At 38.1% G+C, this 16,629-nt stretch overlaps 1 protein-coding gene across 4 annotated transcripts in view; it reads left to right on the top strand.

Moving 5' to 3' along the window:
• The window catches only part of USP9X (ubiquitin specific peptidase 9 X-linked), a 202,218-nt gene that overhangs the window by 135,949 nt on the left and 49,640 nt on the right, over nucleotides 1–16,629 (top strand). For all 4 annotated transcript variants that reach the window (XM_039522093.1, XM_039522099.1, XM_039522109.1 and 1 more), the window contains 4 exons: nucleotides 4,982–5,148; nucleotides 14,408–14,516; nucleotides 15,168–15,314; nucleotides 15,441–15,587. In XM_039522093.1, coding sequence (XP_039378027.1) covers nucleotides 4,982–5,148; nucleotides 14,408–14,516; nucleotides 15,168–15,314; nucleotides 15,441–15,587 — 570 coding nt within the window. The remainder of the gene's footprint in view (nucleotides 1–4,981; nucleotides 5,149–14,407; nucleotides 14,517–15,167; nucleotides 15,315–15,440; nucleotides 15,588–16,629) is intronic.

Consider the following 16,629-nt stretch of genomic DNA (forward strand, 5'->3'; position numbering starts at 1 on the left):
TGGCATACTGGAGAGCCTCTGCTGTGCTGTGCTATAGACCTGGCACAGTTTACCCCTGTCTTAGAATAACAAGAAAACCAGGTGGGGAGTATAGCAGTGCAACAATGTGCTGCTGTTTACTGTGGCTTTGTGGCAAAGTCACAATTGAACCTTGACTCTGTCTGTTTCAGGATTTACAATTTGTATTTCTAAATTATATATTTAAAGATTGAATTGAAAACGTTAGGCAGTGAGTATGTATCTTAAATAGGAATGGATATGGCCACAGAAATAACTAGAGGAACTACAGTTGGATGGATGAAGTTGTGAATTATACACAAGTTGAGGAGAATCTTTCCTACACATTAATTTTAAATGCCATTTCACTTTGCTTTAAGAATTTCTCACATTTGTTTTAGATTCTCACCCAGTTTCACCTTGAGGTGAAATCACTTCATTGAGAAGGCTAACACAAGACCTGTGCAACACTTTAAAAACAATTTAAACCCTGAAAATAAGACGTAGATGAAACTTAAACTGTGCACAGGCCTTGTGCTAGTTCTTTGCACAGGGAGAATTTCACCCTCTGTACACAAACATCAATGTCAACCATTCTCTGTGGTGTTTGTGCCACTGATACTGATGCATGTATTAAACAAGAGGGCTTGTCTGCACAAACAGTTTGTGGCAAGTGGAGGTGTAAATCTGCCCCATGCTAGCTTGCTGTGCAGTGACTGTCCTCATGGACCCTGCTACTGTGCACAAAAAGTTCCTTGATGTGCTTTGCTCTACCCCAGCTATGAAAAAGGAGTAGATTAAAGCACAACAGGAGACTTTTAGTGAGTGTCACCAGAGTCCACATGGATACTTAGTGCATGGCAGGTTAGTGCGGAGTAGATCAGTGTGTCACGCAGAGAAGCCCAGAGCTATGTAAGCATGAAATGTGATATGAGGTGACACTGGAAATGAAGAAAAAACACTTGGGAACAAACTATAAAAAGAAAGGAGAAATAGCAGAAGCAGAGTGAAGGAGGGATAAAAGCAAAAGTGGGACAGGAGGAAACAAAGTAAAATGGAAGAAGGGGAGAAATGGCAGAAATGAGGGGTATGATGGAGGAGAAAACTGCACAAAATCCAAGTTTTAAGTGATAGAGGCAACAGGGTAGGAACACAGACCACAAGAAATTACTGTAGAATAGTTACTTTGTAATACTCAAGGCGCGTCTACACTTAAAACACTGCAGTGGTGCAGCTGCAGCACTTCAGTGAAAATACTACTATGCCAATGGGAGAGGTTCTCCCATCAGCATAGTTAAAATCCACCTCTGCTAGAGAGGGTAGCTGTCAATGGGAGAAGCCCTCCCATTGTTGTAGCGCTGGCTACAAAAGGGGATAGGTAAGTATAACTCTGTTGCTAATGGGTGTGGATTTTTCACGCCCCTGAGCGATGTAGTTATACCGATGTAAGTTTCTTTGTAGGCCTGTTCTGAAGTATTACAAAAACATACCTGTGACTATTTCGGGTATTTAACAATTTCACAGCCGGGAGCAGTTGACTAATCTGCTTTTCTCCAAAGCATTACACTTGTGGGGGAAAAAAAAACTAGATTTTTTTTTTAAAAGCTGGCATACCAATTAGATTCTACCTGCTGGAGGATGGAGACAATTTTGATTTTTGACAATTTTGATTTTTCAGTGGAACTTTGAGAGCTGTCTGTCCGAGTTGTCAGAATCAGGGCCGGCTCCAGACCACTTGGGGCGGCATGCCGCAGGGGGCGCTCTGCCTGTCGCCGGGAGGGCGGCAGGCAGCTGTGGCGGACCTGCCGCAGGCGTGCCTGCGGAGGGTCCGGAGGTCCTGCGGCTGCGGCGGACCTGCCGCAGGCACGTCTGCAGGAGATCCGCTGGAGCCGCGGGACCGGCGACCGCCAGAGCGCCCCCCGCGGCTTGCCGCCGTGCTTGGGGCAGCGAAATTACTAGAGCCGCCCCGGTCAGAATCCTCAAAACTAGAGTCTAGAAATTAAAGTTCAAAACTCATTTAAATCATCTGGTTAATTTATTTTTCTTGTATATTAAAAATTAAAATGTATTTTAGAAAGTGGGTCCAGGTTCTTCTGGAATTCTTCCTTACCACCCCAGTAAGCCTTACTTTACAGCAGCCCTTCTGGTCAGGGAGGACTGCCTTTGGTTTTCCACAAAACCAGATCAGCACCATCTTAAGCCATGGCACAGAGAGAGACTTTTGAAGTGCTCCCTACCCAGAGGATCTGAGTGATAATTCCACAGCCCAGCCAATTCTTGCGCTAAACAAAGAGATAAGCTTGGACCACTACAGGACTGTATGTTACCCTGCTTCTAGATCACAGGACTCCTTCCTGGCCTCCTCCCCCCAGCCCTCCCTCCCTCCCCCAAATAATAAAAAAACAAACAAACCACCGCCTTTGTAGAAGGAGATGGATTGTGCAGCATAGTTGGTCTTCTTGAGGAGTTGGGATTCTGTCTGCATCCTCAAATCACTTAACATGCCAAAGATGTCAGATTATCTAATGCAGTGATCATAAATCTTTTGTTTCTTGATTGCCACCCAAAGAAGAAAAATTAGCATAGCCTCAGTTACCAGTGCACAGATGTGTTGCACATTAGTTTGTGTAGACCCTGCTGGTGTACACTAAAAGTTTGTTAGAGAGCATGAATTCTAAGGCACACTTTCTTTGCTTTGTCCTCTCCTTCTACCACTTTTCCTCATTATCTCCTTTTCACACCCTTCTCTTCTTCCCACATACTTAACCCTGTGATCTTTCTATCTGTCATCTAAAATGCATATGTATATATACCCCTCTATAATACTGTCATATAATAATTACTGTTGGTGATGGGTAAGGTTGAAATTTGGTATATGTCCTATTGGCTCAAAGCTTGTTCAAATAAATTAATTTTGGATTTTATATTGTGTGCCTGCCCTTTTTTTTTTAAAATCACCTTGCAGAAGCTTTGACAAAATCAGTTCAGCCATTTTTTAGTTATGTTAGAAGGGGCGCCTATATTCCAGTCAGAAACATTACGTATTATCTCAAAAATGGCCCAAATATAACAATCCAAATTTGGCTTATTTGAGCTGAAGAAAATTCTTTTCTGATTTTAGGAAAGGAGTACTAAGAACTTCTTCCTGAGCACCTGAGAACCATAGAGCAACTCCTTAGGGCTTTCTAAAGCAATGCAGGATGACAACTCTGCTGTGTTTGAAGTACAGCTCTGCTTGCAAAATTTTAAACTCCACATTTGCACTGCATTAGAAACTTTCCTTTTTATTGGGGCGGGGGGGGGGGGGGAAGTGAGCAACTAGCAGTAACATACAGAGATAGTAACTTCTATCCACTAGCTCCTCCATTTTGCACCTCAGTTCTTCCACAAAACTGCTATCCGTGCTTCCTTGGTCTTCCCCCAAGCTCCCAACCAATATTCATCCCTCCTCCTTGTGCAGTTTGCAAAGTAATGGCTCTCCTGGGGCATATAAAAACATGGTGGTGTTGCCCAGCGGTGCATAAGACTTTGCGGGGATCTTGGCCCTCCTCAGCAGCACATTTCAGGGTGTGCACGTATCCTGTCCCATCGGCCTGGGTTCATATTGTCTTGTGCCTGGGATGACCCTTCAGTTGTCTGGCTTGGGGATGCAGTGGGACGGCCATGCAGCCTGTGTTGCCACAGCTGAATTTGTGTCTATTGCCTACTGAGGATCTGGTCCCTTACCTGAGGGGAATTAGTGAAGCTCATGTCCGAGGTGTCTAACAGGTACAGCTGCTAGAGGTTTTTGTGCCCTTTAGTAACTTTTCTGGGTCCTTGAGTGCTTAATTTCTCAGTCTTAACATTAAATTAGTAGTATTTTTAATACATGTACATATACAGTATGTGTGCATATGCTCACTCTAAATGGGGGTCTGCTTATTCATAAGATTTTTGAAGAAGACTGAATATGCTTTTTAGTTTTTGTAAGTGACTGGCTGAGCTTCTCTGAATTGATCATTTTAATGCTTCTGAGATTTGAATTGTATTGTAGTTGTGTGTTAGAGTGCCTAGAGCCTTAAGCGGTTTTTAGTCCCCTCCCTCCCCAATAGAAATAAAAATTGTCTAAGCTGTGTTGCTTTCTTATCTCCGTAGAGGGAATGACTATTGTTGTGTTGGAGTGGGTGAACTGTCTTTTGCTGGGGAGGATTTCAGTTGTGTACCAAAAGGATATGCATCCTGTTTCACATCTTTTTTCTGAGTTTTGCCTTTCTAATCTGGTATAACTACAGAAACTCCTCGCTTAACATTGCAGTTATGTTCCTGAAAAATGTGACTTCAAGTGAAACAATGTTAATGGTTAATTGGTTAATGTATTTAAGAAGCTACCAATGTTAAAGTTGGAAAGAAAAGTAACTAAACAAGTATAACTAAGATCCAAGTGCTTGTTACTCAAGTATAAAAAGGTGTCGCTTCTGCATATATACCTCTACTTCAATATAACGCGACCCGATATAACACAAATTCGGATATAACGCGGTAAAGCAGTGCTCCAGGGGGGCGGGGCTGCGCACTCCGGTGGATCAAAGCAAGTTCAATATAATGCGGTTTCACCTATAACGCAGTAAGATTTGTTTTGGCTCCGGAGGACAGCATTATATCGAGGTAGAGGTGTATTACTATGCATTAGTTGTATTACACTAGCACCTGCAGGACCCAAACAGGTCAGCACCTCACTTTGCTAGGTACTGTGCAGATTGATAGTAAGACAGTTCTTATCCCAGAGAACCTATCATTTAAGACAAGATGCAGCAGGTGAGTGAAAAGCGTATAGGGAAGAGAGGACTGAATCAACGTACGTGATAACTTGCATTATAGATTTAGTTGGGCATTGGGACACACACTCTCGGTATCCCTTTGTGTTTTAAGTGTACAGCTAGATGCCAGACAGCTTTGTTGCACTTTTCCATATCCATTCATGCTGCTCATTTGATTCACTTTACAGACAAATGCAGGCAATGAGCCAGACATGGAAGATGAACAAGTTTGCTGTGAAGCTTTGGAGGTGATGACCTTGTGTTTTGCTTTGATTCCAACAGCATTGGATGCACTTAGTAAAGAAAAGGCATGGCAGACATTTATCATTGACTTGCTTTTGCACTGTCACAGCAAGTAAGTGATTTAAAATAAATAACACTTGTATAGCTTTTTATCTCTTCAAAACACTGTACAAATTAATCTAAAACACAAAGTAGATGGTCCAGCTATTTATCTTCTTTTTAACTACAAGGAATTTTTTGTACAGAAATACTAAAGACTTTCAATGTTGGTTTGCTTTGTATTAATTTTTTGACAACCTATGGTAAGTTCAAAATGTTTTTGTTTTTTTGATTGGTTAGTCATGTACAAATATGTATTAGTATTCTGCGTAGCAATGTAACTTTGTAACTAGGTTCTGTGTCTCGCCAACTCTCATTGAAATCAGAGAGTTACAGGTGTTCAGCACCACTCAGAATTGTGCTGTTTGAGTTTTTTCTGAGGTTTAACTGACTTTTGAAACACTCATGTTTGAGACCTCCTGAAAAGGGTATTTGGCCATTCTGACTTTTGTTCATAATGTGATGCATGTATTAGTAACACTAATGTTGTTACTTTTTCACTTGTACTCATTTGTTCAAAAACTCTAATTCTTTCCTTCTACTGGTAAGAGTGAGAAGACAAGACTTAATGTATTATAAATGTCCAACTGACTTGGCAGAGTGCTTATTAAGCTTCCAAAAAGACCAGTAGATGTTATATTTAATGCCATTTAAAAAAGTTAAATATGATAGCTATAAAATACTTAAGTAATGTCAGCGGGATAGAACTTTGTCATAGGTTAATTTTCTCCTGTTACATGAATGCAGAGGCAAAGCTTCATCATTTATAGAAAGGTTTCAAGCTAGCATTGAATCGTAAGGTCCTCTTACACTAAATCATCACTCCCATGAAAAATCATATTTTATTCAATGTTCATGCCACCCTTTTAAATATTAATCAGATTATGAAATGTGTGTCTGTGGTACATGGATTGTTAATACACATAAATAATGTTACACCAGTTTACCTGCACAATCATTGTTTCATCTGAAAATCTGTAAGTTTGTCTAGCTAGTGAATCGGGAGGTGTGGGTCTTAACTAAGTATAAAACTCTGAATGCAGATAGAAAACTTAGTAACATTGTGCTTCTCAGGTAAACTTTAATTGTTCAAAAAATTTTCACAAGCAGCAAATGTGACTGGTAATGTCAAATGTAAATGTGTAGTTTTTGCTGGTTTTGGAAGACTTCCAGGTGGCAGCACTTTGATTGTCATTAAATGTTGAGGGTTACTAAAACATTATCTACAAAACTATTATTTTTATTAAAGACTTCTTAGTTCTGTTGTTCTGTCAGTGCTTTCCATGACTGTGACATCAGATATTTTAATTCAGTTTATAAAAGATCAACAATAGGTACAAGTGAATTAAGTCATGGTTGTCCAATCTGTTGAATGTTAGTTATCTGGGTTAAATCCTAGCCCCATTGAAGTCAATATAGGTTTTGAAATGGACTTGTATGGAGTCAGGATTTCACCCATAGTGTTTGATTTCTTTTCCTTCTAGATGTGACAAACTGTAAAGATTTCTACACTACTCTGCATGAAGTTCTGTGATTAACTTCCCAGACATTTTCTCTAACATATAACGCATCTAATACACTAGTGTTGAAAAAACATTTTTTCTGTGTGCATCTTCTAACAAATTCTTTATCTGTTGAGAAACATTTGTGAAGTGGTTACCTCTTAACATTCACGCTGGCTGACGTGGATTGCTATATTATCTAAGACTGAATCACTGGCACCAGGATAACTGAACTTAGTTATATATGAGCTGAGGATATCCCCAAGAAACATGAACTTCAGGTGTCAAGTTTTTTCGGGGGAGTGGGGTGGCTTAATACTGGAGAATAAGCATAATTACTTGAAATCAACCTGAAGCAAGGACACATTCTATCTGTTGGTTTGCTTGAAAGCCTTCAAAAGGCCAGACTCTGGGTGTGAAAGCAACTGACACACAATGTGTTTCAAGATGCTGTTTTTTCAACTTCTGAGATCAGTTACTGCAAATGAATTCTATGAATCATAAACATAACAGTAAAATGTGACATGAACAGTAATAGCCCATTCCTCATAATATTTTGTTTAGGAATATTTTGAGAATCAATCACAACCAAATGGTATATATCATTCCACAGTACTGGGTTTACAGTAGTGTTGTTTAGCCATACAATTAAGTATCCCTGCATTATCATAGGCTGCAGTTAACAAGGCTGCTATTACTTTGTGATATTGAATGTTGCCTTAGCAGCTTCACAAAAGTTTGAGAGCCACACCTAATTAATTTACATATTAGTTTGCATAGCTTGTAGTAAAAAGAAATGCAAACAAACACAATTTGCTTAACTTTATTTTTAATCACCCTAACAGATATTAAATAGATGTCTATTTCACCAGTCTCTTGTATTTTTAAAGCTGCCTTTCTATAATATAAAATCAAGGGTTTTTTGATTCCAAGTATATGTACATACACATCAAACCTGGAGGGTGGTTGCAGCAGAGATATATGTAAAGGTGTTCATTGTTCACCTCTCCTTGAACTTCAGATGCAGTGGTGGAAGACTTTTTTTTTTTTTTTAAAAAGCTGTGCAGTCCTGATTGTGCAAGCCTGAATAATGCCTGACATCTCTGGGACAGTTTAGTATAGGATTATTCAAGAATCTAGCATCTGCATTTGATTTAATAGTAGCATTTTCCTTTACAAGAATTTTCTTTTATAAATCCCTAATATGATCTGAATTCCAGGAAATGGATCTCATACTCCATGTGTAAATGATCTAGAAGTATGTTTCATTTATTGGGAAATGAAACACTGCATAGATCCATCAAGATTTTCTCATCAGACTTTGTGTGTACAGAAATTTCAGTTTTCCTTCAGAGACAGAAAGGCAATCAAATGTAGATGAGGCAAAATATCCATTCCCCCTGCAATTTTTGATTGATGTAGGTGAGGTACCCACTATTCATGATGAGGTCGTCCATGTCCAGTTATATCTAATATGTGCCATGCTGTGTTTGTGCAGTAAACCAGCACTGTTGAGAGCAAGTTCCCTTTAGGGATTTGCATCTGTAGTGTGTGTTACACACTGCTTCATATGTTCTCCATTACTAAATGGTTTGATGCTTGGTTAATGCTCATAACTTTTAAATTTGAAGTAGTTCATTTTAAAATAAAGACCATTATATTGTAAAATCTTCTCCATGGAATGTCAGTCTAGATCTTCTATTTTTTTCCAACAACATAACTATAGTATTTGATTTATTGTGACTTTTCCAGCAGTATACTCTTTTTGTCATAGCAGCTATAAGTGATATCTCAAGCAAATAGATTTCTACATCCTCTTTCAACTGGTTTTTTTGACAAGGCAAGGAATTTGTGATTTGCAGTTACATACTTTTTGGATCTTTTTTTATGTGAGAACTGGCAGTCTGTCATGGATCACACTCTACTATTGAATTTTTTTCTACATGAACATTCAACAGACCACTTTGTATTAGGTTTCCTTTTGCTATATGATTTAATCCAGGAGTGTCCAAGCTTGCTGAGCCTTATACAACAATCTTCAGAAGTTCAAGAGTCGGGGCACACTGGCCAAGGGTCGGAGCTTCAGCTGGGGCTCTGAGTTTCAGCCTTGCTCCTGCTGAAACCCCAAGCCCCAGCAGGCACGCACCACAGGGCTGAAGCCCCAACCCCCTCTTGTCGCTGGACAGAAGCTCCTACACCACCATCCCACTGCAAGGCAGATGTTCCAAGCTCTCTCCCCTCCTCCCCCCCCACCCCCAAGCCTCACTTTAAAGTGAGCTGCACTTTAACTGAGCCACATGTGGCTCATGAGCCATGGTTTGGCCACTCTCGAATTAATCTGTTTGGTCCTACTAGTGTGGCTAATATTTTGACATTGAAAGGAGCAACCAAAAGAACTATCCTAAATATTGTTTCCTATTACTATGAATGACATCTGTTATTTTGTAATGACAAATCATGTCTTAATGATAATTAGCAACTCCTTGTATTGCTGCAAGAACTGACTCATGAGTCTTAACATTTAACTACATTTGGCATTTGCATAAACATCTGGTGCTAATATAACATACTGTATATTTCTCAGTGCTGATAAATCACAGAATTAACTTACAGTTGATCTGAACATCTTACAAGTTACATTTAGGATGAATTTTAAATATTAAAGTAAATTTACTTATGAAAGGTATTGGATTGACTGCACTAGAAAGTGAAGTAACCTGTTTACAGAACACACATAGTAGAAGCATAACAACCCCACCTCAAAGCTAAGTATCGAGACCCCTTCAGTCATAGGAGACTACTAAAACTGGTCAGCAAAGGTGCCATTTGTAATGAGGAGTTTTCTGTTCTGAGCATTTATGCATCAGTAACTGGACTACAGAATTCAAAGTGAAGTATGCATAAATTTGAAGGCCAGAAAAGGGACCATTTTATCTAAACTGAGCTGCTGCTTAACACAGGTCGTAGAATTCTCTCTGAATCTTGCATCTTGGCACAATTTGTGGTCTAACTAGAGCATTTTAGAAAGACATCTAGTCTTGATTTGAAGACTCCAAATGATGGAGAATTTATAAGATCCTTTTGGTAATCTATTCCAGTGGTTAATTACCTTGCTGTTAAAACTGTCTTATTACCAGTCAGAACTTTGCTGACTTAAGCTTCCAGCCATTAGATTATGCCTTTGATTGCTAGGTTAGAGACTACTAGTGAACAGTTAAGAGACAGTGTTTACTTTTGATTGCTGCTAACTGGGACCAAATTTGAAGTGGTGCTTTAGTTTTGAGACATTTTGTTCTGTTTCTGTATCCTGACCTGTTTCCCAGTGTATGAGACAATTGTATTGGGTCTTTCTTCCTGCAAACACTAGAGGCAGTTCAAACCTATCTGCGTTCTGGGGCTTGACCCACACCCCTTTTTTTCCTCGCATCTTAATTCTGTGTCCAACTTGCTAAACAGAGCAGCACTTCAGCTCTCCTGACTCATCCATTACCATCCCAGCCTTTAAAGATGATATGGTGCCATTAGCTAACAATTTTTCTCACTCTCTCACATGCACTAAAATTTAAGGGACTCTTCCCCCTTATATGGGGTCACCCACTGAGCTCCTTATCTCTGTTTTTTCCCTTCTCCACCATCATGGTGAAGCAAACCAGATTTAGCATAATGAAGGATGTCAGCCTAGTCAGCTGACCAAAGGGTAACTACTTGTACTGTTTACCTCCTCAAGTGTTTGTAAAACTACTAGTAGTGGTGATAATCCAGCTAAGAAACTCTAGGAACTTCTCTATACCCATTCTTAGAGGACCTGCTCATCCAAACAGCCTTCCCCTGGAACCACTAGAAGCAACCCAGAGGGCCCTCTCCATTCTTTGGCAATAAGCATTTATGATACATTTAAAGAATATCCAGAACATAGGTCTTCTGATCTTATGCAAAGAGTTTTATCAACAGGCAAGTTCACATAAGAGAGAGCTTCCAGATTTATTTTTAGGGGCCTGGAATATGATGATGATCTCCTCTCCGCATTTCCCTCTAATCTTAGCCACGTTTGCCAGGCTTTGGAATTGGGGAGCATATCCGAAGAACCATAATACACAGGGAACATGGTCAAGCTCAGATCTTCTTAGTGTCATATCTTCAGAATTATCACTTCCTAGAGGAAAGTAGTTGGATTGGCTCTTAAGGACTTCCCAGATCTCCTGAGAGCAAGGTCATGTGCTGTTTCAGTCAAGCAACACAGTGCTCCTGGCATACATAAATGAACAGCAGGGTACAAGAAACTCAAATCTAAATGTCAAAGCAGTTCAGATTCTTTTGTGGGCAAAATGTCACCTACCTTCTGTTATGGCAGTCAAGTGTAAGGGAGTACCCTGAAAACAAGAGGAAACTGGCTAAGCAATTAACAGATAAACATCTCAGAATGGTCCTTAAATTGCCCCTGCAACAGAAGTGTTTCTGCTCATATTTCAAAGGTACACCACTAGAGATGCCATAGAGCTATCTAGATGTAACTCAAAGGCAAGGGTCTCCTTCACCAGGAAACAGGCTCACAAATTTGCAGATTGGCTTTTCTACCTTTCCTCTACTCTTCCACTACTAGGCCGATATGTCAAAAGATGAAAGGGAGTAAGACATCTGTTGTTTTCATCCCCCGAAACAGGTATTGAAGGTATGGTACTCAGACCAAGTAGAGATCTCATGTCTCCACTCTATCAGCCTACTAACAGGCTGGAGCACTTATCCCAGGACTGTTGAACAGCAACTCCTAAACATTGCAATATCCCTTCATAGTAACAGGTGCTGCAAGCCTTCCATCCATCCCACTGGTGTTCACAATAGATCAATCCTAGGAAATATGACGTGTTTCAGCTCTTCTGTGTGTCCTACACATTGGAACTAAACCTGATCATGTACCAACCACCATTGCATTCCATGTCTTAGTATAAACCAGTCTCAGACTCAGGCTCATCCAAGTCTGATGTAGATCAGCCTCCAAGTTTGTTAGAGCAGCATCTCTAACCAAACCAGCAGTTATCTCTTATCTTTTATGTCTGGGATCTCTCTTAACCCATCTATTCAAAATCTACTGTATACAATTACTTTGTATTTCTGTTCCATAAAGGCATAGTGGTCACCAAATCTCTGCTGTTAAGATACAAGACTTACTGCATTTTTCAAGAGGGGAAAAAACAGTGGCTCTTTGGACTCTAAAATCTTTTGTTACAAAATGTTAACTTTTCATACGTTGCAAGAAATATTTTCCCCTCATTTTGCTCAAATACTCCACATCAAAAGGAAAAAGCATGGCACATGCTACTGTGAGGGAAGCAATTAAAATATACTTGATCAGTTCAGGAAAACATCATTCCTGTTCAGTTCCTTCCACCTTTAAATGCCTGGATCTGCAATGCATCCATATTTTGTGTATCTAGTGAACCAAGTGCTGTATCATTGAAGCCTATTCAGCCACAAATAGACTATTCCAAAAGGGATCAGATCCCATTCATTGTATTCCACAGTGGTCTCCTGGTCAGAAGATATGTCAGCCACAATAGGGGAAATCCATAAAATTGCCACCTTGTCAACATCAAGACTTTTTCATAAAACACTATAAGCTTTATTTTTCACTCCCAAGCAGAAGTGTCTTTTTAGCAGGAAGATGATCCAAGAGGTGATCCCAAAATTACTAATCTGTCTTACTGTAGAGAAGGGGAAATGATTCTCTTCTATTTTCTTTCTCCCTTCATACTATTTTTTTTCTTACTGCTCTTTCTCCTGGGCGCCCAAGATATTTGGAACAGTTCAAGAATGGAAAAAATGTACCAGATTTCTTTTCTGTAACTGATTTATCTGCAGTTCCACACCCCCTTGAGTTAATTTTTTTTCTGGATATATGTATGATGGCCAATTCAAGGTTCATGTGTATAAACACCTCTACCCTGATATAACGCTGTCCTCAGGAGCCAAAAAATCTTACTGTGTTATAGGTGAAACAGCATTATATTAACTTGCTTTGATCCGCTGGAGCGCACAGCCCTGCCTCCCCGGAGCACTGCTTTACTGCGTTATATCCGAATTTGTGTTATATCGGGTCACGTTATATCGGGGTAGAGGTGTATATTTAGCACAATTAAAGAAGGTATTAGAAGATTATAACATATTAATAATAAAACTTTTTAATGATTCCATACATCTGTGAAAGTACTCATTGAGCATGAAAGTGGGAGGGGAATAGCTAACTCTCTGGAATTTTTTGGATGATTCTGAACTGCCACCAGTATTTTCAAAAAGAGAAGCACTACCCATGTCCAGAAAAGAATTCTGTTGTATAAAATTACTTCATTTAATCATTTTATCTGATAGTTCTTAGTGTAATGACAGTTGTTCACAGTGACAGACGTGTGTGTTGGTTTGGAGAACTCGGCCTGTTGTATGTTTGTCCTATTGTGTGTTTGCCAAATAAAGATCTTGTGCTTAAAAATATCTTTTAAATAGAGCTTTTTTGCATGTTCCGGTTTCTAGTATTTTATTTTAAATGGTGAAGATATTAAGTCTCATCAAATTCCAACCATTTGTGAACATACAGTATTGTTTTCTTTTTTACATGTATACGTTGCTGCATGTTATGTTGCATGTTACTCTCAATTTTTAATGAAAGAAACCATGATCGTCTCAATTCTCTATCCTTTCCAGCCACTTGACTACTCAGAGCTTCTCTTCTTATCTGTGTTCTGATTACATCTTTGTCTTTCTCCCCTACTTTTCAGTATATGAATTTAATTTTAAACTTTGATCACTTAAGGGAATTCTCAGTAAATCATACTACATACTTGACTGGAAGAACTTTCTTAACACGATGTAAAATTTATAGTTAGGTACATCGTGTTCATAAATTTTCAACTCTGATTTTTTAAAATATGACCTGCAATTAGGATGCCAGAAGTCCAGTAACTTGACAATTATATGCTGAATGTTACAAATAGCAAAGGTAAAGGGCATTCAGGATATAATTTGTTTTAAACTTTGCATTCTCTTGTCTCACTAAAGTCCAGGTCATCAGTTTTGACTTCATTTGATGTCCAGTACATACATAATATGCAGGTGAAGTTACATCTGCCATGGAATAAGGAGACAGTCTAGGAAGTAAACTGTTCTTATACTGTATTGCATCGTTTTGCAAAGGTTCTTTTAATGTAGTTTACACCCTATGGAGTACAAGATATTTAAAAAGAAACTGCAGTCTTCAAACGTGTTGAGGCCTTTTGTTTTTGTAAGTACTTAATGGACCACCCCACTCTCTAGTGGATTCTAGTGTGGGGTTAATGTCACCATGTTGGTATTGGACCACGGAGCAAGGGCTGGCAGTCGTACAGAATTGCTGGGTGTTTGTTCAATCTGTTTGCAGGTCACTTTCACTGAAAGATGACAACACAGATTTTTTTGCTCATCTTGTTTTAAAGAGCAAGGTGAGATATTTAGAAGTTTGTTGTATTAATGGTTCTTTTTATAGTTTTCGGTTTATAAATGAGTAATTCTCTTGAAAGAAAAAACAAATGAGGGACAATAACTAAACTGTGAAGGTATTGCTGTTTCTTACATTTTGCCAAAAATAATTATATTGTGCTGCAGTTTGATATATAATTTACAGTTTTGTGTGTTTTCTCTTTCTAACAAAATTTTCACTAATTTCAAGAGTTATTTTTTTAGCCCACATTATAATTGTATTTATCCTTTATGGGAAAAATAAGATGTTTTTTTCAATGTTTTCAGAACTGTTCGTCAGATGGCACAGGAACAATTCTTTTTAATGGCTACCAGGTGTTGTATGGGACAGAGACCTCTGCTTTTCTTCATTACACTGTTGTTTACTGTGTTAGGGGTAAGGCATTTGAAATTAACACTTTCATTATTCTAGTACAGTTTGATAGGATAAAATTATTTCAATAAAAAGTACATTACTACCATGTATAATACACTTGAATTTACATGTTTTGAACATTTTTTCTTTGATTATGCTGCTATGGCTCTTATATTGCAGTGTGTTATAGGATAATTCCAATTTGATAGAGGTAAAAATGGTCTCATGCAAATACTACAAATATATTTTTAAAATGTAACTATTTTAAAAGTAAATGGCAACTTTTTAAAAAATGTTTACTCCTTAAATTAGATAAATATGCATAAATTATGAATACATTTGTTTTTAAGCTACATATTTGTGAAGCAGTTCTTCCTTCATTTCCTGTGCCTGTCAGGACTTTCAAATTCAGTGTACTTCTGGCTCTGTACTAAATGTTTCATCTCTTCAGTTGATCTTTGCAAGTTCGTGAAAGAAGCTGCTTTTCAAATATTTAGGTTAAAAAAAAGTCATTTTTAAGTTTGCACACAACTGTTAATTTCTTCAAATCTTAAACATTTTCATTTTATTTTTCCATTAAAATTCTATTCAGTTTAGGACAAAACTGGGTTTAGTGGCTCCAAATAAAGGCATTTATCAATTATACATTATTTATTTATTTTTGTGTTATAGAGTACTGCAAGAGAAAGAGCTAAGCATTCAGGAGACTACTTCACCCTATTAAGACACCTTCTTAACTACGCTTACAACAGTAATATTAATGTGCCCAATGCTGAAGTTCTTCTTAATAATGAAATAGACTGGCTTAAAAGGATTAGGGTAAGTTGTAATATCAGGTGAATTATAGGGATTGGTTTTCCAAAAATTCATATTAAAATCTAGTTGTAAATTTTACAAAAAATTTATAATTTCAAGTCTTCTAACATTTTTTTTTTAAAATGTTAGGATGAAGTGAAAAGAACAGGAGAAACAGGTGTTGAAGAGACAATCTTAGAAGGCCACCTTGGGGTAACAAAAGAGTTACTGGCATTCCAAACCCCTGAAAAGAAATATCATATTGGTTGTGAAAAGGGAGGTGCTAATCTCATCAAAGTAAGTTACAGTTTTTATTATATGTTAATTTTTAATATAATTACTTTGAAACCAGTTAAAAAAAATTTGGAGAAACTTTTTGTTTTACAGAATGGAACCACAAAAGTGCCTCATTCCATGAAACATTTTTTGTTTGTAAAACAAATGATTCTACTTGGAATTTATTAAACTTTTCAGAGTATAATGGACATGTTGGTCTGTTAAGAATACTTAGCATTTACATTGCCTTTTACATCTTCAGACCGCTGTTCGTTGGTTTGTTACAACTTAGCGAGATAACTTTATACTTAAAGCCCCACTTAACTTGTACTATTTCAGAAATTGTGGATTCTGCAATATTAGACTTCCACAGTTTTGATAGCCCCCACTGTCAGCACTGGGCAGCCGACAGCAGAAGCCCTCGCTCTAAGCCCCATGTTCCCACTCTCAGCCCTGGGTGGCCAACAGCGGAAAATCGCAGAAAAATAATAAGGGAGTTTATTACCACAAATAATTTCCACTGTTACTTTTCTGCAATTTTCTATGTCTTGTTCAGAACTCAGCCACAATTTTTTGACAATCTTCCCACAATTCAAGTAGGGCCTTTTATTTATATCCTTTTGTTGCTTCAGTTTCCCCAGCTGCAAGTTAGATTGACAAACAATGCATAGTGAGACAGATATAGAGCACAGAAATTTTTTCCTTCCATGTCCTAAATTCAGTCTATTAGCTCTTGCTAATTAATTTATTGTTCTTTTGTGTTCAAGTTTATGTGCAACACCATTGTGTTGTCTGAATAGCTGGTTAATCAAGTGTTTTCTGTGCATCAGTAGGGTGATAGCTCTGAGCTTTGAAGCTCTCTTGTTGAGAACACAAAGCAGTAGCTAGAATAGTACTTTCCAAAGGCGATACACTAATTTAGCAAGATTTGTCACTGATCCAGATTGATTAGAGATTTACAATTACATTCTAAAAAGAGAATTAACTTGAAGATAGAATATTTCCAAAAGAAATAAGACTACCACTTTAATATCTTTTTTTAGGCTCCTCTTTATTATAGAAT

This window comes from Mauremys reevesii, linkage group 1 (genome assembly GCF_016161935.1).
Source record: "Mauremys reevesii isolate NIE-2019 linkage group 1, ASM1616193v1, whole genome shotgun sequence".
NCBI lineage: Eukaryota > Metazoa > Chordata > Testudines > Geoemydidae > Mauremys > Mauremys reevesii.